At 39.4% G+C, this 23387-nt stretch overlaps 1 protein-coding gene and 1 long non-coding RNA gene across 2 annotated transcripts in view; one reads left to right on the plus strand and one right to left on the minus strand.

Moving 5' to 3' along the window:
- The window catches only part of HEATR5A (HEAT repeat containing 5A), a 64091-nt gene extending 62261 nt beyond the window's left edge, over positions 1-1830 (plus strand). The window contains exon 37 of the mRNA XM_080592742.1: positions 184-1830. Coding sequence (XP_080448868.1) covers positions 184-485 — 302 coding nt within the window. The 3' untranslated portion in view covers positions 486-1830. The remainder of the gene's footprint in view (positions 1-183) is intronic.
- Positions 1475-23365, minus strand: LOC308195414. Its single transcript, XR_013951466.1, has 4 exons — positions 21742-23365; positions 20705-20766; positions 6813-6890; positions 1475-2803 (listed from the first exon to the last, which is right to left on the minus strand). It is a non-coding gene; the product is annotated as an uncharacterized lncRNA (long non-coding RNA).
- Between the last annotated feature and the right edge of the window lie 22 nt (positions 23366-23387).

Below are 23387 nucleotides of genomic sequence, written 5' to 3' on the forward strand. Positions count from 1 at the left end.
CTGAACAATAATTGCCACCAAAATTGTTAGAATGGTGGTTTGTTTTTCTGTATGGTTTAAATAACGTTTGTTGTTTTATGAGTTGTGTTAAATGTTGACTTGAATCATGAGAACTACCTTAAGTTAAAATGTTAAGCTGTTTTTAAAAAGTGTATGTTTAAGTACTGTTTTCAATGTTTATAGGTGCTCATTTGGTGGCCTGCCTTCTTCCCATCCTTATTTCATTTCTTTTGGATGAAAATGCCCTGGGTTCTGCTACAAATGCAACAAAAAATCTACATGAGTTTGCTTTGCAAAATCTGATGCAGATTGGTCCACAGTACTCATCGGTTTTTAAAAAATTAATGTCGTCTTCTCCAACTATGAAAGCGAGGCTTGAATCAGCTGTAAAAGGCAATCAAGAAAGCATCAAAGTGAAGACTGCTAAACATGCAAAAAATCCTGGGAAAAGTTCAAGCATTCAGCTAAAGACCAATTTTCTTTAAAGTCTTATATTTGCACTTTGATATTAACAGCAAAAAATATCCCCTTTAATTTCTTGTCAGAGGAGGTCTGTGAGTTGATCACATCATTCAGGTTGCATTGAAAAATTTTGGGAAGTTTTTAAGAGAAAACAAATCTCTAGGTAACTTTCTGTTAAACAGACTTCTTAAACATCTCCAAGCGCTATGAACAGATCAATCAGAGGTCATTTAATTTGTATTTTTTTGATTATTTTGGACTAAAATATCAGAAATGCACATGCCTATATTAAAAAACTATAGTGAACTTTACCATAGGTATATTTAGGAGCAGCCCACACTTAGTCATAAAGTAAAATTAACTTTGTTTTAAGTCAATGTTTGTCAAAAATAAGTCACCCTAATTGTTTTTTGGATTTAGCTGGGTTATAAATTTACTTGCAGGTGGTAATCTATCTTAATTACTAATTTAACATGCTGCATTGTTAAGTAAACAGATCAAATATCCTTGTAAGCCTTACAATAAATTATTGTTGATCTCAAAAAACTCAACTCAGTAAAGGTAATACTGAAAGCTTTAATCCTAATAACTTGTTGAGCTGGCCAAGATTTAACAAATGCTGTTAAATACAGCTTTACAGTGCTTCTTCACTGAGGGCTCAATAGTGCTTTACATAGTGGGACTGTTATGCATATGTAAGTATTTGCAGGCTTGGTGCCTTGCTGCTTGTCATAGTCTCACTTTTCAGGATGTATACTTGTGTTAATTTTGTATTATGCTAGCCAGGCAATTGAAGCTTACATATCTTGTCCATGATAGGACAGCAATTTTAATACACTGTGCCTCAATTCAGACATCTGTTCTATCTGGATGTATGTCTCCTGATCTTTAGATGATCAGTTATATACACACATGCAACTCACCTGAATCTATGTATCTCTGCACTGAGAGATGGGCATATCTGAAGTCAGCTTGTCTTGTGTCAAATAAAGTACAACAAACTCACAATAAGGAATATTTAATTAACATTTTTATTAAGGAACATATTTTAATATAGAAAAATAACTATTAAAATTGCAATGACTATAAAGTATTTTCTATATATAGTATTGACTTTTCTTAATACCAGTATTGTCTAAACCAAACACTCAAACTGAGGATAGTATTTCCTTCTAGATTCTAATTACTTTAAGAAAAAAAAGAGAGAGAACTGAGAAACACACTGTGACTCAGGAAAAGTGTGATGTACTGTATTTTATTAAAAGTTTTGTATATAAATATAATTGTAAATTGTACATAATTAACCATTTGACCAAAGTTCTAACAATTCATTTTTCTAATTTACATAAATAAAGCTAATTTTCTTCACTTAAGATTTGTCTTAGTCATTTCACCCAGTAGCAGAGGAACTCAAAGGACTTCAGTAACAGAAAGAAATGTTTGTATGCTCCTGCAAGGAAACTAGTAAGAAATGTCCGAGCCAGATGCACCAAGGTCTGTGACTTGACATGGCAGGTCGTCTTCTATTCTGCATAGCACAACGGTAAATAAGTAGGATCAGGGAGATACGCTTTATATATATGTACATACCAGTTTTGTGTCAAATGCTGAAATGTATGAACTATGAGAAGATGTTTTAGATACCTTCCGTCTTTCCCTGGAGAGCCAGACGTTTTGTTCCACTTCTTCACTGCAGTCAAATCTGCAGTTATTGCTGGGTGTGCCACAAGGGAGTTAAGTTAAACTTGGCAGTTACTGATCTCGATTTCTTCAGTCAGTTCTTGATCTTCCTATTTTTCCCTTCAAAGCTGACTGAGTACACTGTGGTTTGTTTGTTTGCTTGTTTGTTTGTTGTTTTGTTATTTGATTCTTTTTGTTCCTAGGCCACTTCCAGAAAATCATAGATTCTGATTAAACTTGAAGACTTGAAACTTTTAAGTGACTCTAGTGTCCCGTTTACTATCAAAGTGGCCAAATATATTGCTGAGAAAAGTAGCTGCTACAAGAGGTATATGTGGTTATTTTTTTCATTTGAGTAATATGTAAAAACAGCAGTCACCTCTTTCTTTTTTACTAAATTTTTTATATTGTTAATACAATCTAATGAAATCTTATTTGCTTTTAAGAAACAAAGTCAAGTTGCAAGAGTACCAAGCAAAGCTGTTAGAAGGCCATTGATGAAAGTTCAGAAGAGCTTAGTCCTGGATTTTTTTAAGGTATCTCATGACAGTAGCTGATATCAAACTTAGACTGAAAAGTGCCATAACTATGTGCTTTGATGTTTCTTGGTCAAGCCTTGTAGCCGTGTGTGGAAAAGCTCCATGTTCAACATATCTGTGTTCTAAATGCAGAAAAAATAAAACAAGATTGAGTAAAGAGAACCATTGCTAATTCCTAACATCTTCTGTAAATTAGGATATATGCATGAGCTTTATCCATCCAGATAATTTATCCACATAGACAGTAAAAATACATCTGCCCTGAGTTGTGCTTTATTATGTGCACTTAAAACAAGTTACATGTTCACATGAATAAATCTACTCATTTAAGATTTTATAAATGGATCATAGAGATAGAAGAATCTTGTTTCAATTATCCAAAATACAAAATATTTTTATATTAGATATCTTTGATGCAGTCTTGTCTATTTACAAGGAACTTGAATATTTTTTTTCCTGAAAAATTAAGCAAGAATAGTTTTGGCTTGTAATTCTACTTTTTACTTTTCTTTTTTAGGCATTGCTTGGCATTCAAGCTCTTATGTTTAGCCATAAATGAAGAGCCAAACATATGTTTAGCCATAAACCAAAATCTAACTTGTACCAGTACAGCTTTGGGGCATGTGCCCCATGCCTCCTTGCTGATTGTTTTTCTTGCCATCTTTCTGTAAGCACTAGTAAACTTCCAGTAAATTTTCTGTGCAATGAAGCATGTGGCCTGCATGCATGTTTACTTTGTATGTTTCTACTCATTGTTTAAAGTCAAACGTTTTTGTGTAACAAAAGGTCCTGCTTATGCCCAATGTTAAGAATACATATAAATAGGGGTACATCATAGAATACAATATATGTGCTATGCAGTAATTATTTGCAGACAACTTTCTGTTGACTGCAACAAAACAGAATTAGCCAAAAGCATGCAAAAGTGTGGCCCAGTTGGGATGTGGTTGTTTTCAGTTTGATACATGTCTGTGATGCTCCAGCTGAATTGGCAGCATTTCTAATGGCCTTGTTTAGACGAGAACTACTCGGACTCTGATCTGGTACGTTCCCCAGGGCAGCAGTCACCTTCAGGCTGAGAGGAGCATCAGTAAAGTGATACACACATCACCATAAAATTGGATTACCAAATGCACAGGAAGCATAATCATTTCTTGTTAATAAAAGTCAGTTAATGAGTAGAATTTCCAAAGGAATTTTTTTTTCCAGAACTGGCACAGCAGTAACAATGCAAGTTGGTCCACTCGGTGTGGAGTGACCTAGGATAGTTTGCTAATTTATCAGTAGTAATACTACTTAGCAGGGATCAGACAATCTATGGCATTTCAATTTAAAGTTGAGTGAAGCTGGACATGTAGCAGTGGCAGGCATTACCTGTGAAGGGTCAGTGTGATGACACAGTGTCCTCTCAAGCTTCATCCCTAATCTCACTGCTACGTATAAACCTTTTTGTTTTCAGCTTCCTGAAATGTAGTTGTTTTATTAGCATATGGTAAGTCAGAAGCTTTCTCCTACAATTGCATATTTTCCTAACCAATAGCAATTTAAATCAGTCAATGCCTCTTCAATTTACTAATAAACTTCCCATACTTTCTTTTATTGGAAAATTTGGCCAATAATACTCCAAGCAAGGCAACTGAGGAAGGGAAAAAATCCTTAGAACATCAACACTGTTCATTCAGTTTTTAAATTAAACAACATACAGCAAGGTAGATTAATCTTCTATTTCTCTGCACCATGGTGTCAAAGAACCCAGGCAAAGTCACACCCTTACGTCCTGAAAGCAGCGCTGCTTGGCTACTGCACAAATGCCATGATGCTGTAGGCATTGCTAGACACTGCTTTTTGAACAGGTAACCCATGTGGCGTGATCTGACGTTTTGACTGTTAAGGGTTCTCTTAAAATTAAGCCTTAAGGAAATTGTTCTTGAGTTGCAACCACTCATCCTTAAAAACAGCCAGTAAAATAAAGCTAAACTATATTTTGACTGAGATTTGTCCACACCTCTCTCTTCTTAGCAACATCCTGAGCTGCTGCAGAAGACGGTATTTCACACAGCACTCCAATTAGCTCAAGTATGTAACACCCAGTTCATTAGATGTGTACTGCTCAAGCTGCTTAATGACAGTGGCGTATAGCCACATACATAAAAAGCATGTTTGACCAGCTCTTACACACTTGATCTGTCCCTTACATGTTTCAGACATTTAACACTGAAAGTGAATTATGTAGAATTGAATTAAAAAGATGCATTATGTTGTCTTTGCAAGGGGACCCTAAAAATGCCAGTGCTATGCTACCAGTCTCTTCAAAATGTTTTGTGGTGGTTCTTCAGGTTTTTGATGTACATTTTTTTTTTTCCCTGAGACATCCTCTGGAGAATAAATGGTTTATTGCAAGTAACAATGAAAGGGGAAGTGACATCTAAATATAGCAAAAGGAGGCCTGAACATTTTTTCTGAGAAACAGTCCAAAACAAAAGCAGACTTCCAACCCCCCCCCACACCCCCCTTAAGTAATCTGTGGTAGATAACTCAAATTCACTTATGCTGTAGCTGAATATGAACTTTTCTCAATGGTCTTATTCCCACTTCTATAGTCCCAGCGATCTGCAGCGCAGAATCAGTGTAGAAGGCAGGACGTGGCATCCAATATCCTTCCTCTGCGCCTGCACTCTAGCTGCTTAGCAAGTGGCAGCACTCACATGAAAAAAAAACTTGAGATGATGACTACCAGACAGCAGAGCATGCTCTCCATATGCATATTATCATATAAAAAACCCATAAAAACCCATTGTTTATATACTTAAAGAAGTTTGCAGATGAGAAGAGTGTGTTTCTGAAACTTGGTGGTAAAAAGCTAAATTTAGCAATGGAAAAGATTACAAAAAAATCCTATTTTAAGCTGGCACATTTAATGAATTGTCTAGCCTAAAATTGGATTTTTTTTAAACCAATGTTAATATTCAAGTATTAAAATTCATGTGAATTATCTCACTGCCAATGAAGTGCAATGTAGAATTGCTGAGATGCCCAGTTGCTGCTTTTGGGAAATATTTCTTATGTTATAACCTTCTCTGGGGAATATTTTTATTATGATATTTTTATATGCATTTTTACTCAGTTCTCAATATTCAGAATTAAAAAAAAAAAAGGTTTTGTATGAGACGTTTTCTGTGGCAGTACAGGCCTCGGGGATCCTGGAAACAATTTTGATTAATACCTAAAAATAGAAATATTGTATAATTTAAAAATGCAGCCAATCATTATGAAGGCAAATGCTCTTAGTCTCATCTTCTGTCATGTAAGGTTCATTGTAAACACCAAGGAAAAAATATTGTCACAGCTGTACTCATGTTTTACAGGAAACAAAGACACGAGGATAACGGGCTGAAGCTTTTGCCACCAATTTACCTGAAATGCAGTTGGAGGAATAAAAAAAATTTCCTGTAGGAAAAGTCAGGCTTTCTTTTATGATACTTAATCATCAAGTGTATTTATGAAGTGAGCAAGGATGGCACTGGGAGATGAAGAGAAAAAATGCAAGTAAATGTTTTTTCACATTGAATCTGAGACAAAACATGATCTAGCTACAGCTCGCTACTTCCTTGCAGCAGCAAACAAATGTGCTTATCCAGTCTTTGTTTACCACTGCAGCCATGATTTTAAAATGGCCGTGTTGCCCAAACTGTATCTATTTTGGTTCTGTTATTGTGAACGGCTCTGCCTGATGTATAACTGGCTAAACAATGCTATTGTTTAACGTTTATGTTTTCCTTGAATGCAACTAGAGGAACATGGAAAAAAACTCACTCAGTTGGCTTAGTATAAGCCTGTGCTGGTCTGCAGAAAAGCCAGATGTGACTTGTCAAGTGGTGAAGTGTTTAATTGTTGGGGAGTCAAATGACACGGTCATGGTTGGTGGGAGGGTATGCTGACTTTTTTCATTCCATATTCCTCCTAGTTCCACTCCGAGGCCAACAAATCTGGGAACACTTCATTTTTGTAAAACAAGAACTTTCAAGCTGATTGGAAAGAAACTCAAGAGTGCGTGATCTTTGGTTCAAGCCGCAAGTGATCTTTAGTTCTAGGCTCCCTCTAAAACTACAGTAAGTATAGATACATACAGACCCTCAGGGCTTCAAAGATTTGCAGCCCTGATTTTCCCACGTAGATCTGGAGCCGTGGCATAAAGGCTATGCACGTACCCTGTAGGTGCAAAGAATAATAATAGATAATCAGTAGGCTTGGTATGAACTACCAAAGTCGTCTTCTCCGTCTGAAGGCAGCTGAACCTGGGCAAGCTGAGTGAATACCCTCTTTTCCAGGTGGTCAATTGACTACCTTTCTGGTAGGTTTCTTTATGAACCTACTCACAAAGCTGTCTTTGCCATAATGCAGGCATGGCTCTCTCTCCTTTCTGCCCCTCAGAGCAGTAGTTGTTTAAAACTGTCGCCGCATGCACATTTATCCACTCGGTGTCCTGCTCAGTTTTGTGCATTTCCAGCAACATTCCAAACCACGAACTGAAATGATTTAGGATAAACAGTAATTTGTAACAACTCCTGAAGCTTTGCTAGCCAAAACAGAAGTGGAAATGATGTTGGACTTGCTGACTGTAGAGCAGAGAGACTTCTGAAGCAGACAGGGAAGATGAAACTACTGCAAAGCTTCTGAGAGCAGGAAAGTGAAAAGGGAACAGGAACTTACCTTGTTTGTCAAGTGTGAAATGAATGGTATGGCTACAACACTTCTGTGTATAACAGGCCACCTTTGTGTAGTTATGTGAGAATTTTTTCCATTCTGTAAGTTTGCCAAAAAGTCTTTGATCCATAAGTGAGAGGAGACACACCAGCTCCTAAAGTACCTGCTGCTGCCTTTGGGAAGGGGCCTTCCTAGGCTGTAGGGTGTCTTGGCTGAGTCAACTTCACAGCCAATGGTCAGGATTCAAAACCGTATTGTTCACTGGCTTGTTCCAGACATTAACTTAAAGAATGGTGTCCAGTGCCATGATTTTTTCCTTCAGGAGGTAATGAGTATATCAACTGTAAGGGACTGTGTATCAGCTGTAGGGGATTCTCTCTGACTCTAGGTTTGTAAAGCTGTACCTAAGCTACAAATAATGCCCCCAAAACAAGTGAATCTTGTTTACATTTTTTGTATCTAATGCACTTATAAGAAGTGCAAGAACTGAGCAAGACAAGTAAGCATTTTAAAAAGTTTTTGTTCATGCTAGTATCCCAGAACCACGTAAAACTCAGAGATCTTCTCTGGCGACGTTCCTTACCTTCAGATAGCCAACACCCAGCCGCGGCTTGCAGAGTGACTTCTGCTCAGTACAAGTGCTGGAGGGCAACATGCTCCAGACAAGTGAGGCAAGAGAGATTTCTGTGAAGATGAGGCAGGCCATTGGGAAAAGCAGCAGGAAAGGAGCAACTACAAAGGCTGCAGAGGAAGCAACAATATTGTTGAGGGACTATTTTTCAAATCAAATGAATGCTAAAGGACAGGACAGAGAGGAAGAAAGGGGGAAGCAGAACAAAAGATAACAACACATGCTACTATGGCATGTATAGTGAGAGAAAGAAGAAGAAATAGCAATTGAATCAGTTGCCTAGTAGATTCATTCATTCAAAATGGCTTATGCGAGATACACTATCATGTCACCCAATTGTCGATGCAGCAGTATGTCAGAAACTCTCCTACTAATTCTTAGAAAAAGACACTCACTTAAATTCTCAGCAATGACTGTCACACAGGCATTCACTTGCATTCTGACAATCAGTCCCACATATCCTAGTTTCACCACTATGCCAAAACAGGAGAGCATTCCTAGGGCTAGGTGATTCTTTATGGCAAGAGCTAGTTTACCCCCGGATTTGTTTAAGCTGCCACAAAGATATTTGTGATCTCACATTAAAATGATCATATGATTTCACCTTTTTTTTTTTTTTTGGTGACTCACATTACTGATGAGAGCACTCACCAGAGTGTGTGATGTGATGAACCAGATTAAAATCCCAGAATCTCAATGCTTACTAGTCTAGGCTCTTTCATAGCTTAATAATTGGCTGGAATCCTATAAATATTTTACATATGAACCTACTCAGATTTATAACATTCCCATAATTTTCTGATTTATTAGCTCTGTTTATTCCGTTTTGTAGTGTCCATTATACATAATCAGGTAATAAAGAGACTTCCAACCAGCCACGTAAATCAAAACAAAATACTTCGTAATGTGCAGCACAGGCAAGGTAGTTACTTTATTATAAGAAGTAATGTAAAGTTACTTGCATGTAATACCAGGAATCTATACCTGTTAACCAAATATGCAAAGCAGACTCAAATCAATCATGTTCTCTGTGGTCTCAAAGCAAACCATGAAAACCATCAGAGCAATGAGAGAAACTTCATTGGAAAGCAGTGCCTGTTCCACAAAATATATATATATATATATATATTAAATAGTATGCAAAGTATGAAGACCAGTTTGAAAAGCGTGTAACTAATCAACTGCAACAGCAGACGCTCACTCTAGTTTTCGTTGTCTTCTGTTTTGAGTATTGGTTACAACATCCATGCACACGCACTTGATGTTTTCATTAAAAGGTTTTGAAATTACTTATGGAGGAGTCACGAGTTGCAAAATTTTTGCCACTCTTCTTAAATGAGGATTTTAACCTAGAAAAGTGTCTGTTCTTTGAAAAATGAAGGCCATTTCAGATGATTTTAAAAGACTAGAAAGAATTCAAAGAGTATTGTGAAGTGCTTGTCATTGTTCAGTGGCAAATGAGCTTTTCTAGGGCAGGTAGATGAGAACTGAGTGCACTTACTGGTTCCTGCTTACTGTAATCCCTGGGGAACTGCCAGCTGTCTTTAATTGCTGGCAGCAGCTCAGTTCCTTCAGGGCAGGGAAGAGAGGGTAAATACCTTTAGTCTTTAATTATAGCTTCTTCTTACTCCCCTGTTCTGAAGGAATTTAAGCTGCTGATAACACAGTCTGCACAAACTAGGGCCTAAGAGGGGAACTGATTTTCAAAAGCACAAATAAATGTGCATGTTCCCCTTTTTTGGGAGAGAGAGGAAATAGAAACAAATCACAGAGGTGTAAGAAAACGCATTTTGCGAAGACTGAGCATTGCTGTGCTCTTGCATGCTTCCCCCCCTATCTGAAAGGGTCTAAATTATTGGCAAAGTGACAGCTTTATCACTTCTTATAGAAATATACCAAGGCCATAGGGACAGTTGTCGTGCAAAGAAAAGAGTTGTTGCACAAGTTATCTGGTTAAGAAGTCCTGCAGTTGCTTAGTAGCAAATGCTATCTAGAAATCAAAGCCTCTGAATTCACTGATAGTCACACCAACATCAGCAAATTGACCCTGATAACAAAACTTTTCCGAAGTAGAATGATGATGATGATTTGGTTGAGCTTTTTCCATTTGTTTTCTTATTTATAAATCCAAGATTATTCTATCTGTTAGCTGAGCTAAGATTCAGTGATGTTGACTCCCACTAACCAGACCACTAGAATGGTAAATAAGTATTCTGAGAACAAAAACATAATTTCCCAAAAAAATAATAGTTTGATAAGATTACTTGTAAAACAGAGAAATAATAGAAGCAGTAAAACAAGGAACAATACCGCAAAATTAGCCAAGTACCAAAATCTATTACATGTACAGGCCACAAAATCAGAAATGAAAGGAGAACATGAAAAGAATGCAGAGGGCATACCTGCTGTACAGAAGGGCACTCGGATGCTTTGTGACTTTATGTGGCTTTCTCTCTACGTAAAGTCACAGCTGGATCTGTTCTCACCAGTCACTCAGTGAGTGATGGCAGCTCTTCCAGGTGGGTGTCTCTTTTGTAAAAGGAGACGCTGGTAAGATAAGTTATATTAAGGTGCTACACATGACACTCAGTTGCCACATTTCTGATATAATATATACTATATAATGTATCACTAATACAATATATCACTATATACTATATATCACTATATACTGATATGTAAAGTGTTCACACACACTAAGTGCACACTAAGAGCATTTTTTCCTGGGTTGCTTCAGGTCTAAAATCACACTACTCCATTTCATGTTCCAAATAGAATCAAAAAAACTGATGTGCAGAAGGTGAGATACTTCGGTGAAATGGAAGTTATAATACTCATCTTTTTAATGTTTTCTCAAGTATTTGTTGTACCAGATTAGTCACTGATATTGCTTGGTTTCCAAGCTGAAAGGTGCTGACCTGAACTTTGCCATGAGGCAGAGCATTAGATTATCCTACAAAGAGCATTTTGATCTAGTGGTCTTGAAAGCTGAAAATGACAGCCTGAGGAACACTTCAGCGTGATTTAAATGAAATTCAAACGTTTTGGTAGCTAAACCTTAATTTAAAATATGGGAAATTTCTGGAACTTCAAGTTACTTTGCATGTAAACACTAGTTTGGAATGAAAAAGGGAGGAAGGGAGGAAAGAAGATTGGACAGACTGCAAAGGCAAATGTTGAATGTACAGCAGATTGGATTTAGACATGCAGAGTTCCTGAAAGGAATAGCAGAGGGGGATAATTTCCAGAAATGTTATATCATCGGTATTGAAGTGGTTTAGATTTTTCGAGAAGCATTTGCAACAACCTATCAGGTAAATACAGCCTGCACTGCTACTCCCAGGCCTGAAGGTACTGTATGGAATAACTGAGTGATTATCCTGCCCCTAGACGAGAGGGAGCAGAAGCCCGTGGGTTTGGTGGCAGATGAAACCTTGTACTTAAGTGTGCCTGTGAGACAGAGGAAGTGCTTTGATGCTCCTGCCTTCTTCCTATCAGCTCAGCCCGATCTTAACGAAAGAAGTTTACGTGTAGGATGTGTCTGTCATTTGAAGGATGATGTGGGAGAGGTTTGTTTCAAGGATGGAAAATCCAAGGAATTATTTTCTCCGTATAGTTTATCACTTTGGAGGAGAACTCCTTAAGGCATTGCAGATGTGTTTCCCTAAAATTCTTATTAACTTCTGTGGAAACTCTGCTCCAAAAAGAGTTAGATTTCTTGGTATGGGGTATTTGCAAAGCTCTTTCAAGGGTGTGGTGCAGTAGGTGTTGCTACAATCCCAGAAATGATCCACATCTGAGGTGGAAGGGCCTGGGAGAAAATATGTTTTATCAGTCAGAATTGCTCTTAAGAGTGACTGTGCCAAATAGGTCTACCAACAGAGATTGCCTGAAAGGAAACCCAGCAACATCACTGTGAAACGATACTAAAAGTATTTTGATTTACATAATTTCTACCAATACAATTCATCCAAATATTTAATCCCATTTGCCAGTCTTATCTATAACTGTCTTTAAGGCCATCAGACAAAGAGAATCCTCAATGCCCATTTGTTCAATGCAGCTACGTATTTCACAGTCAGTAGTCCAAGATATATCAGTGTTTAGTCCAAAGTTTTGCATGATTTTATAGTCTGCCATTCTATGTTTTTTTATAAATAACAACTTGTATGGACAGAACTGCTTTTACTATTAACTAATAGGTTTGCTTTCAGTTCCCATTTGCGATTTGAGCGTACTATAATAGAGTAATGCAGCGGGCATCACTGAGCTAAAAGAGGAAGTGTCAGCACGCAGGAGCGCTGCGCTGGCTTCTGCTCGTGGAAGAAAGCTGTTAAATCTGCTACAGAAGGGGGTGGGGACTGAACCAACCCAAAATTAACGGAGTCAGCACCACCTTATATAGAATTCAGCCATTTCAGGAGTTACCGACCACATACTAACCTAGGATGTCCAATATTTTGAAGATAAATATGCAATGTACTTCACTGTACAATCCTAATGAGCTACCTTCAGACAGCCTGCGTGTAGGATGTGTTGTAACACTGCCAGAGTTTTCCAGTTCTCTTGTTTTGGAATGTCCTTGCAAGTGGTCAACTATCATTCACAGACTGTAGTTGATAACTGTACAAAATATTTCCCATATTTTGTTGCATAACTGAAGCAGGCATTCGGGGTGTTTAAAACTGCTGTGTTAGAGCAAATAATCCTATGATAGGTGGAAGAAGATAGTAAAGAGTCAGACATTATTAAGGATAGAAAAAGTTGTGTATCACTTCACAGTTAAGGATGTTTTGATGTTTGCATCTTCTAAATGTTTTAGGAGGGTATCAGTCTCAGGATCCTGTTTCTTACTATCATTGTTAATCGAGGTGAAGACGAAAAGCAGATGGGGCTACAATCTTGAAGTCTGTCATTATCTTTATTATTTAAAACAGGATATCCTGTTGCTACAGCATAGTTCTTGCTGAAGTATCCATGAATTGCCTGACTCTGAATACAGAAGTCTCATCTTCCTCGCCTATCACCATGAGAAGAAATCTCTGACTTTCAAATGTGCTTATGGGCTAACTTCTACCCACAGTTTCATGTGCAAACACCTACAGAATTATTCTTGAATTTCACATATCAGTGGGATACTACACTGCGATGGAAGGTGCAATTTACCTCTAAATATCTGTCTTAAGGCTGCTTCCTGAGTCTACCTGCTTGAGATAACCTGCAAGTACATTTGCATATCACTTCCAAGTCCAGTAATCAGGTCTTTTTTCAGAACATTGCTTATTGCTTTCCCGTAGAATTACTAATAATATTAAATGTTGGGCAACCTTACTAAGCAGAGGCACCAGCCCTGCCTGTGAGACTGGATTGGAATCTGGCTTTGATTTTTTATCTAAGTTTCCCAATACGGAAAGAAGCTCTGACTTGGTGTAAAGCTGGAAAGGCTAGCTCCTTCCTAGCTGTGCTCCCCTTCTTCCCAGTACAGGGACCATATCTTTCCCTCTGGGTATAACCTCATTGTCTTGGTGAATCATCCCTGGGCTGGGAGATGCAGGCTGGCTTACATCCATCCACGCTCTACATGGAATGCAGATGCAGATTAGCTTCTTGTTTCCTCTTGGCTTCCTTTGCACAAGGTGAAGAGGTAGTTTAATATAGTCGGGAGACCACTAACGTGTAGAAGTCAGGGTTTGGGACTTCAGAATTAAACTACTAAAAGGCTTATCAGTATGGACGATATTGCTCCATGATCCATTTTGTATCCCTTCACTAAATTTGCTATCTGGGGGGGATACTTCTTTTGTCACACATGTACAGGAAGGCTTAAATCTTAGTTGAGGCCTATTGATCATTATGATATTAAAAATTCCCACCAGTGACACTGATTCTCCACTAGCAAATACCCAGGAATCAGTACCGTAAGACTGAGCAGCCCCAGGCTATTCTGCCATCAGGGTCAGACCAGGGACTAGGGCATAGACCAGTCATTGTAGTCAAGCAGCTGTAATTACATACATGAAAAACTAGTGCAAAAACAAGGTAGACAAATGTTTCTAACAACAGTAACTGCTGACATCATAAATTAGGCACAGTATGAAGACACATTGTAAGCAGGTAACATTTCTCTGTCAGAATAACTCTGTTTCATGCTCCCTAAAATTAGATTGCAAGGGGCCATCTAAATGTTTTTCTCCTTGAATTACAAGCGGAAATTCTACAAAATTACTGTCAACTCTTTGTACTCTTTAAATTTGCGATTTGCTGTTCCTCAAATGATCAATGAAGAGCCATATTCTTGATTAAAGAGCTATCATATAACACAACCTTTAGTGAACAAATCTTTTGTTGGAGATAGACTAGAACCAAAAAGTTCTTTTCAAGTGCTCCAGTGAGTTTCATCTTAAAACATCAAGCCAGATAAGAATCTTTTAAAAGCTTTGTATTTCTGGAAACTAGGTTTAGCTAAACTTTTTTTAATACGTGCTAGTATTTGAGCCAAATTGTGGGCTGGCCCAAACTGGTGAGGTCTTCCTGACTTCAGCAGAACAGCATTTCTTTACAAAATAATTTGGCCTGCTGCTTTTAAGGCTGGCACTCTGTGTAGAAACTGGGTAGAGTACATTCTTGCTTTGATGCAGGCTCAGACACACAATACTTAGTCATTTTAATAAGTTACCTGTGTCCACCGAGATCAGTGTTTACAGAGAAATTTATAGGAACGACAAGATCCCAACGAGCTAATGTTTTACAGAATAAAAATGTAATTAATAACAGAGAAACAACAGTAAAAGCATGCACAAATGCTTGCCTAATAAAACAATGCTGGTGTCTGACCATAAATAGCTAAGAATCAGTGAAAAAAGGACACTGACAGAAAATTTTAGCCGCAGAAACTTGGGGCAGACATCAGATCATAACCACTTTATATCTAGCTTCATTTTGGGGGTATTGGTACTGAGTACACAAGAACTGAAATGCAAAATCCTGTGCAGTAGCTGGAATAACTTTGTGTCCTGTTCACTGAAACCCCATCTTTCTGGTGTGAGTCAATTGGTTGCCAAAAGGTAGGGTACAAAAAGAAAAATGGGTATGAATCATTTACCATGTGCGACTCACTTACTCATCATGTGGGTCTTTGAATTCCTAAGGAGGTAAAACACGGGTGACGAAACTTGTAAGCAGTAGATCAGTAACCATGCATTATATGCCTTAACAAGTAAATATACTTACCGTCTTCATTATGCTTAAGTTGTGCTAGATAAGTAAGTGAAAGCTCTTAGGAGAATAATTTGATATCGATACTAATTTTCTCTTATGACTGCTTATGTATGAATTTTCCTACAGACTTGCAGCTCTGCCACAAAGCTCTCTACTATCAGATCAAAAATGTTCTCTTTAATTGGCCTGGGTCACAGTTTGAAATGTAGTTAGAATGGGAAACATTTTTGAGTCTTCACTGCAGTATGTCCACGTTTTCCTGCTGCTGGAGGTGCTGTTTAATCCAATACAGACCTGGTATAAACACACCTGAGATGTAAAAGCTTTCTCATTCAAAATCTGCTTCTTCTAAGTTTTTTGGTGGTTTTTTTTTTCCTTTTTTTTTTTTTTTAAGCAGGAACATGTTGTTATTATTATTATTATTATTATTATTATTATTATTATTTATGTCTTGAGAAGGGTTGTGTTTTTCATCCTTTTCCTTATATTGTAGTTTGCCATTCCACATAATGGAATGAATTTCAGGTCTTCTTTTGTTTAAAATCATTATTCCTTATCCTATCACTCCATTCCCTGCAAAGAGTCCCTCTCCAGCTTTCCTGTAGGCCCCCTTTAAGCACTGGAAGGCAGCTGTAAGGTCTCCCTGGAGCCGCCTTTTCTCCAGGCTGAACAACCCCAAGTCCTGCAGCCTGTCTCCATGGAAGAGGTACTCCAGCCCCTTGATCATCTTTATGGTCCTCCTCTAGACTCACTCCAACAGGTCCATGTCCTTGTTATGCTGGGGGCCCCAGAGCCGAATACAGGGCTCCATGGGGGGTCTCAGAAGAGCAGAGCAGAGGGGGAGAATCACATCCCTTGACCTGCTGGTCATGCTAACAGTGCTTTGTCTCTTGGCAAAACCATGCTCTCATTTTTAGACAGTTCTATGTAATACATGGATAACTTGTGAATAAGTCCAAATGGTACAGTGAAGGCCAAATCCCCATACATGCACAATTTGATCAGTATTTATTAATAAAAACACGTTAAGTGGAATTCAGGTACATGTTTCTTTACTTGCACGAATATAGATTTGGGGACCTGTAGAGACCTGGTTTAATCTTTCTACTACAATTCTGAATAAGGTCATTTCATCACTTCTGACAATGATTCAAGCTGTATGAATGGCAGCTTTCCTATAAACCAAACAGTCCAAAGTTTAATTGAACTTGTAGAGTGCACAGATTATCTTTCCAAAAGAATACACCATTACCAAACTAAAGAACTTTCTCATTTTTCCCTAGGGCCCACCAATAGGGCAAGCAAGTTTTCTTATTTCATTAGTAAACAGTAAAATTTTTTTCATTGTCTGTCTCAAGTGCCATAGGCCAGTGCCAACACTGAACATTGACATGTTCCAACATAATATTGAGTTAATTTTTCCCAGTCTGAATGAAGAATGTAGCTCTTACCAGTTAGCAACTAATCCAGTAATTCAGGTTTTAGAAGTTTGAGATTTTTTTTCTCCTTTTTGCGTGCTAAGACATTTTACGGTGGTGGTGAATAGGGCATAATTTCATTACAAGAATAGTAAAAGGCATTAATAAGCTTTTACGTCTGTAAAAATTACACTTTCCAATACAACTGTAAGTAACCACGGGCTTTTAAACCACAGATATGAAATAATCGTTTGATGATTAAAACACCTTATTCTTACTGTACATCGCCTCATCAGGAAAGATCATTGAAATTTATTTACAATACTTCATTTGTACTTTGGGAGCCACATCAAATTCTTGGCTGGGATTACTTGTATGTTTTACTTGTACAGCAGGCGAGTAAAACTAGGAGAAACAAATCTCAAATCTCAGTTTTCTGCTTCAGAATCACAGAATCATGAATCTTAGAAATGATATAATCACAGAATGTGAGAATCAGAGAATCAGAGAATGTTATAACCTGGTGTGTGCCACTAGGAACCTTTAGAAATACTCTGATCTGAGGTGCTGAGCTTTCCTTGCACTTGTCTTGGATTTAGACTAATGGCCATTGCGTATGTTACCGGTGGATTGGGTACAGTTACCACCTGTGATAGATAACCGATGTCTAATTTCTGCCTCACTTTCCCTTTGGCAATCAGATGTACGAGGGACATGAGTGAGGCAGGCTGTGATAAGGGGTTACTTCCTATTGTATGTCCAAATAAGTGATATAGCTGAGGGTAAACTGAGGCAAAAGGTGATCTAAAAAAGTGATATAAAGATTATCCACTTCTTACTCCCTAGACTCCCTAGTCTTGAACACCAAAAAAGTGAATTTATAGTAAAAAAAAAACAAACAAAGCAACAAAAAATCCACATAGGTGAGTTAACTTAGGAAACAGCACTATAATTTATATGTTTTTGAACTATTATTTCATAAAGAAAGAAAAAGTAATACTGGAGTATCTGCAGCTTTCTGAAAGCCATGTTCTTCTGTACATACACATATTCGTTCCCTCAGTTCTGAGGATAAGAAACCTTCCAGGAAGTCGAAGCTTTACTGAGGAAGAGTCTAACAAAACGAGCAATGACTCAGCTGGGTGCCTCCATAAACACCCGCATGTCACTCATACATTTATCACGTCAACGTTAGTAATATGCTCACCACATCAACATGTGCAATTGCAACACTTGAACGACCAACCGGGCAACCTCTCACACAGTGCTCGTTGCAGCAGATTGCGTAAGACTGCACAAAGTAAACACACCGTGCTCTACAGCTGGCAGATAATTGTTCTGTGATTGCCGTGCTTTCAAAAGTTGGCACTGAGGTTTGGAAAGTCAAGATGCTGACACTGTGTTTGTGCTCGCTGGACTTGTGCAACAGTGAAGTGGCTGAGAACATGGTAATATAGCAAGATTAAAACAAAAAGCTATCGCCAATTGCATTTTACTCCTGAGGAAAAAAAATAATCCTGAAAACAATCTTTTTCACAACATGATTAAGAAGTAAATAAGTTTAAATAACAAAATTCTGTAAAACTAAACCTTGCTTGATACAACAAAGAAGTTTATGTCCTTGGTAACATCTGAACTCGGTCCTTTGAAATGTGCAGTCAACATTTATTGACTTTTTCTTTATAAGTATAACATTTGTCAAGAACATAAAGCGTGTATGGAAATCATATTTTATTTCTGGAGGAGTAGGACCTTTCAGTGTTTCCTACTACATCATTGTGTGGGTGGCTGAGGAAAAGTAAAGTTAAAGCAAAAGGATAAATAATCTGTGAATAACCTAACTGTTTTGTTTGGCAGGGCACAAAGCTGGCCTTTAGCATAAACTACTCAATTAAATTTGTGGAGGTGTTCAGGGTCTGTTTATGTCACACTCTGATCTATTTACTCCAGAAGAGCGATATTTTTGGAAACGTCAACTTGGCAGATGCACGCAGTTGGGCAGTAAGGCTAACAGAACCATAAATAATACTAGGTTCTAGCTTCCACAGCAATTAAAAACATGTAAAGGAATCCAAGATGTCTTGTTTTGTTTTAGTTGTAGGTGTACTTCAGTTTGATTTTGGCAAGAATTTTGTATTTTCTATAACAGAAGACCAATCACGTCTAACTCTATGTGAAGTTTACAATCCTTACTATCACACCGTGACATCAACTTTACTTCTTACTTTACTTTTCCTTCTGCCATCAGCTAAATCTATGTAGAAAACACCAGCCTGAATATAATAAAAAAGTAGTAATAAATACTATTTTTCTTCGAGCTTTAAGTGTGTGGAGAAAAAAAATCTGTCCTGAGAATGTTTCATCAAATTCTAGCCAAACATGACTTCTTTTCAAATGGAATCAAAACCTTTTGAGAACACCCACAACGTCTTCTTGCAGAGTAGCTGTCTCAAATGGTGAGCTGAGCTCTGTAACATTTCTCAGAAGCTTTCTGCGTCTGAAACTCTCCAATTCCCAATCCTCACTACCCTTCCATGACATACTTCTCTGCGGTTCATGTGTTCACAGTATAACATTATGATAGTAATTGTACTGACAATCTTTTTTAAGAATTTTTAATTTTCAGGTAAATTCACAGCAAAAATGCTGGTCATTGGTCACTGTCTTGCTCTACAAAGGTCAATATACGTTGACCCTCTGTGACCTAATTACCATTTCACGAAAGTATCCTCAGTCATTTACACGTGGTCTGCTCAAGCATAGTCATAATAAGGAATTTTCTTTTATAGTATCATTTAAGACTTAATATAGTAACATGCCTAAGCAACTCAGTGTTCCATAAATGTTAAGACTTTTCTGACTCCAGCATTACTATCTTGTGGGTGGTTGGATTTTTTAGTTTTATTTTTATTTTTTTATAAATGAGGAAACAGACATGCAGTGATTAAGGGATTTGGCCAAGGTCATACATGCGTGTGTCAGCTGGTATTAGAATTTAGGTCATTTTTTAACTGATGAGTAATATGTATGTTGTACATGTGTGGTGAACTGTAGTTGGTTTTGCAAGTTTCACACAAATTTCAGTGCAAGAGTGAAGCATGTGTTTAATGTTAAAGTTTCAGTGTTTACAATTAAAAAATAACACTTGATTTTGGTCTTCAGTAGAAATTTACAACTTTGCTTTAATTGAAACCTATCTTCTTTACAATAAAAAGCAAATTACCATGTGACAGGAGTAGTAAGGTCACACAGAAGATGTGGTTCTCATAAGTTTGGCCTAATTCTGATGCTGTTTCTGTACCAGCGAAAGTGAAAGAAGATCAAGCTTCTAAATTTAAAGACTGCAGACTCAGTTTTCCCAGTGCCTCATGTCCTTAACTTTAAGCATTTAAGTCTTGTTCACCTCTGAAGGACAAACATATATGAAGGATATAGTTGTAAATCTCAGCAGGACTGGTACAAGTGCCAGTTAAGAGAGGCATAATACAGTAAGACACAAAGGCTAAGCTGTCTTAGAAATCAGAAACGGAGACAAAGGAACTATTGTTTCTTGTACTGAGAAAAAATGATAGCATGAAAGATAAAACTTTCTGAAGGTGTTATTACAACACCAAACAATAAAAATGTCTGTGTTTGGCAAGTTTTAAACAAGCATGACTGCTATTGCCTTTTTGTTCAATGTGTAGTTTTAGTCTAATTACAGGAAATGTCTATGATGTAGGTAGGAGTGACATTCGAATGTACAATAATCTTATTTACTGTACTTATATTAATAGGCTTAAATTCCTCAGGAAAAACATGTGAGCCTACAGAGGAGGAAATTATTTTATAGATCCTTCACAGTTTCACTCCTTCATTTCAGCTACATGGCAGTTTGCTTCATTTTCTGAAAATATGCAAAATAACTGCGTAGCTCGTTGCAGCATGTGTCGCAGGGGATCTTCTACCTCAAGAAGAGCCACAACCCAACAGTGTAGCTGAGATTCGCTACAACACAAGGGCAAGTTACAACTTCTGCTCTGAAGGACCATTACTGCCACGTTTAAATCCACTCATCGTTGCCGCTTGTAATGGTGGCGCTGGATGTGGATCAGGGTGTTTTGGAGAGCGGGCCCTGCGAGGTAGAAGCCTAAGAGTAAGTTTTTATGAAGTAATCAACGAAAAAAAAATGGCACGGATGAAAATATTCTGCAACTGTGAAAAAGAAAAAAGCTGGGGGGGGGGGGGGAAGGAAGAAACAATCCCTGCGCAGCAGGGTATGGGCAGGCGAGCCTGGGGGCCTTCGCCCAGCAGAGGCAGGCCGCTGACAGGCCCGCGGGGCCTCGGCTCCCGCTCCTGGCGGCGGAGGGCGGCCGAGGGGCGGCGGTGCCCGGGATCAGGCCGGCGTCGGGCGGCCCAGCGAGGAGGCCTCGGCCGGGCCGGGCCCGCTCCCGCAGCGCCCCCAGCGGCGGCGCGGCCGGCCCCAACCCCGGCTCCGGCTCCGGCTCCAGCTCCTCCCCCGGGGCCGCGGCGCGGCCGCCTTCGCCCTCCTCCCCCGCCGCCGTGCCGGGCGGAGCGCCATGGATGCCGCTGCCTGCCGCCTGCGCCGGGGCTCGGGCTGCCGCCGCCTCGCCTGTCCCCCCGCCTCCCCGCGGCGCTGAGGAGGGCGAAGGGGCTCCGGGAGGACGAGGTGAGCAGCGGGGCCGGGGGGGGGGGGGTGGGCGCCGGGCCGGGTCACCTCGCCAGGCCCGCGGCTCGGCGGCAACTCGAGCCCCGCGGCTCGGCCCGGCCCGGCGGCGGCGGCGGGGCCGGGCGGGAGGCCCCGGGCCGGGGGGGCGGCGGGGCCCGGAGCGACCCCGGCTGCGAGGGGCGGCGGGAGGGCTGCCGTCCCCGCCGGGCCGCGCCGGGCAGGCCGCGGGAAGCCCCCCTCGTCCGGCCCCGGCCCGCCTGGCCCTGCGCAGGCCCCGCCGCGGCCTGGCCCCGCTTCTGGTGCGGGCACCCGGGGCCGCTCGTCCGGCCCGGCCCGGCCCGGCCCGGCTCCCCCTTCGGCTGCTCGTTCCCCTCCGCCCGGGGCCCCTCGGGCGGCTGGGGGAACAGCAGGTGCCCCTACCGAACTTGGCCCGCTTCTCGCCGCCTCGCTGGGTTGTCTTCTCTCTGTCTCCTGCCCCCTTTCTTCGCTCCTTCCTCCCCCCGCCTTCGAAGTTAATCATTTAATCGCGTTAAGGAGACGTAGTACAGCCACCGCGCGGGCTGCTCGTACGGCCTGAAGTTAGCTGTGTTGGTCCTGGAACGGGGAGCGCGGCCTGTGAGCAGCCCACGGGGTCGTGGGCATTGTTCAAGGCACAGAAAGCGCACCTCGTAACGTTAACTCCCTCTTACAGCGTGCGATCTGCCGGGACTGCAGCGATAACAAAGTAAACGCGGTGGCAGGCAGTCATCGGGGGATCCGTAATGTCTTTCTGCTCGTGAATTGTACGAAATGCTGTTTGTCATACTTGCATTTTCTCGCATCTTGGGGTTCCAACGTATGACGAAACAGCACTGCTGATTCAGTGCACATTTTCCATGTCATACCGATTTCTGATTCACTTTTGTAAATCCTCATGTGCCCTTGATGGAGTTATTTTTTAACTATTAACTCATTAGCAGCAAGTAAACAAGGCAGCAGACTTTGTCCGGATCGAGATCCTTCCCCCTTGTTCTCCCCTACCTCCTAAATTTGTGAGGATCCTATCCAGTATTTTGTATTTAACCAGTGAGTTTGGTAAACTAATTCTCTCTCTTTTTTTTTTTTTATAAGCTGTATTCAAGGTCTTTTTTTTCTCGTGTATTTAATTTGGATAGGTTGATTTGTAACCTTTGTTCTAGTTTTTATACGAAAGTGGCCATGTTTACTGTGTTCTTAGGCATGGGAGGTGAACGTGACTATTTGTTAGGGAAACACCAAGTAAAAAGTAACCACATAGATCAAAAATGTCTCCTAGCATTTTTAAGGGACATTTTTGGTCTTTAGCTTGCATGTACAACTGTGGCATTGGGCCAACAAATAATGTTGTTTCCCTTATATGTACATGAATTATTTGAATTATTCACTGCATTTTAAAAAAAGTTACAAATTACACAATATTTTTCTTAAAAAGTTTTGAAAATAGAAGTGATCCTGAAATTGCCTTTTTTTCTTCTTTGACTTAAAAAGCTTCTTTTGTTTGTGTTGTAATGCGGTTTAAAAGGATTAAGGGATTCATAAAAGTTTCGCAAAAATTCTTCGTCTTTAGTTGTGCATCTCATTTTTTTTGTATTGTGGGTTTTTATTTTAAATGTGACTTTCGACATCCTTCTATGTTTACTTGAGTGAACAGATAGTTCATCTTTCAGAAAGTTGAGCACATTTTATTATAAAGTGATATTAAGAGGAAGGGGATAGGCATGTCAACACTACTTGTCTTTATATTAGCTCTGAGAACATACAGAAGGGTTAAGCACAATTTTGCTACTTACATTTTTAATTTTGAGTTATCCTATAAATAAAGTAGGATTTAAGTCTTGCTTAATTGTCAACTGGAACTTGAGATTTATTTCCAATAAAGTAGAACAAACTTATTGCTGATTACTCATGTATAAAGGTTGAAAAAAATAATTGCTGGTCAAATACGTGGAAATTTTCTTAATGTCAGTCTGAAAATATGCTATACATTTTAGAGGGGAGCAAATCCAAGACTGAAGATTTTTTTTTTTTTTTTCCAGGTGAAAACTGCG

The sequence above is a fragment of the Anser brachyrhynchus genome, assembly GCF_964034855.1.
Source record: "Anser brachyrhynchus genome assembly, chromosome: 5".
NCBI classification, from domain to species: domain Eukaryota; kingdom Metazoa; phylum Chordata; class Aves; order Anseriformes; family Anatidae; genus Anser; species Anser brachyrhynchus.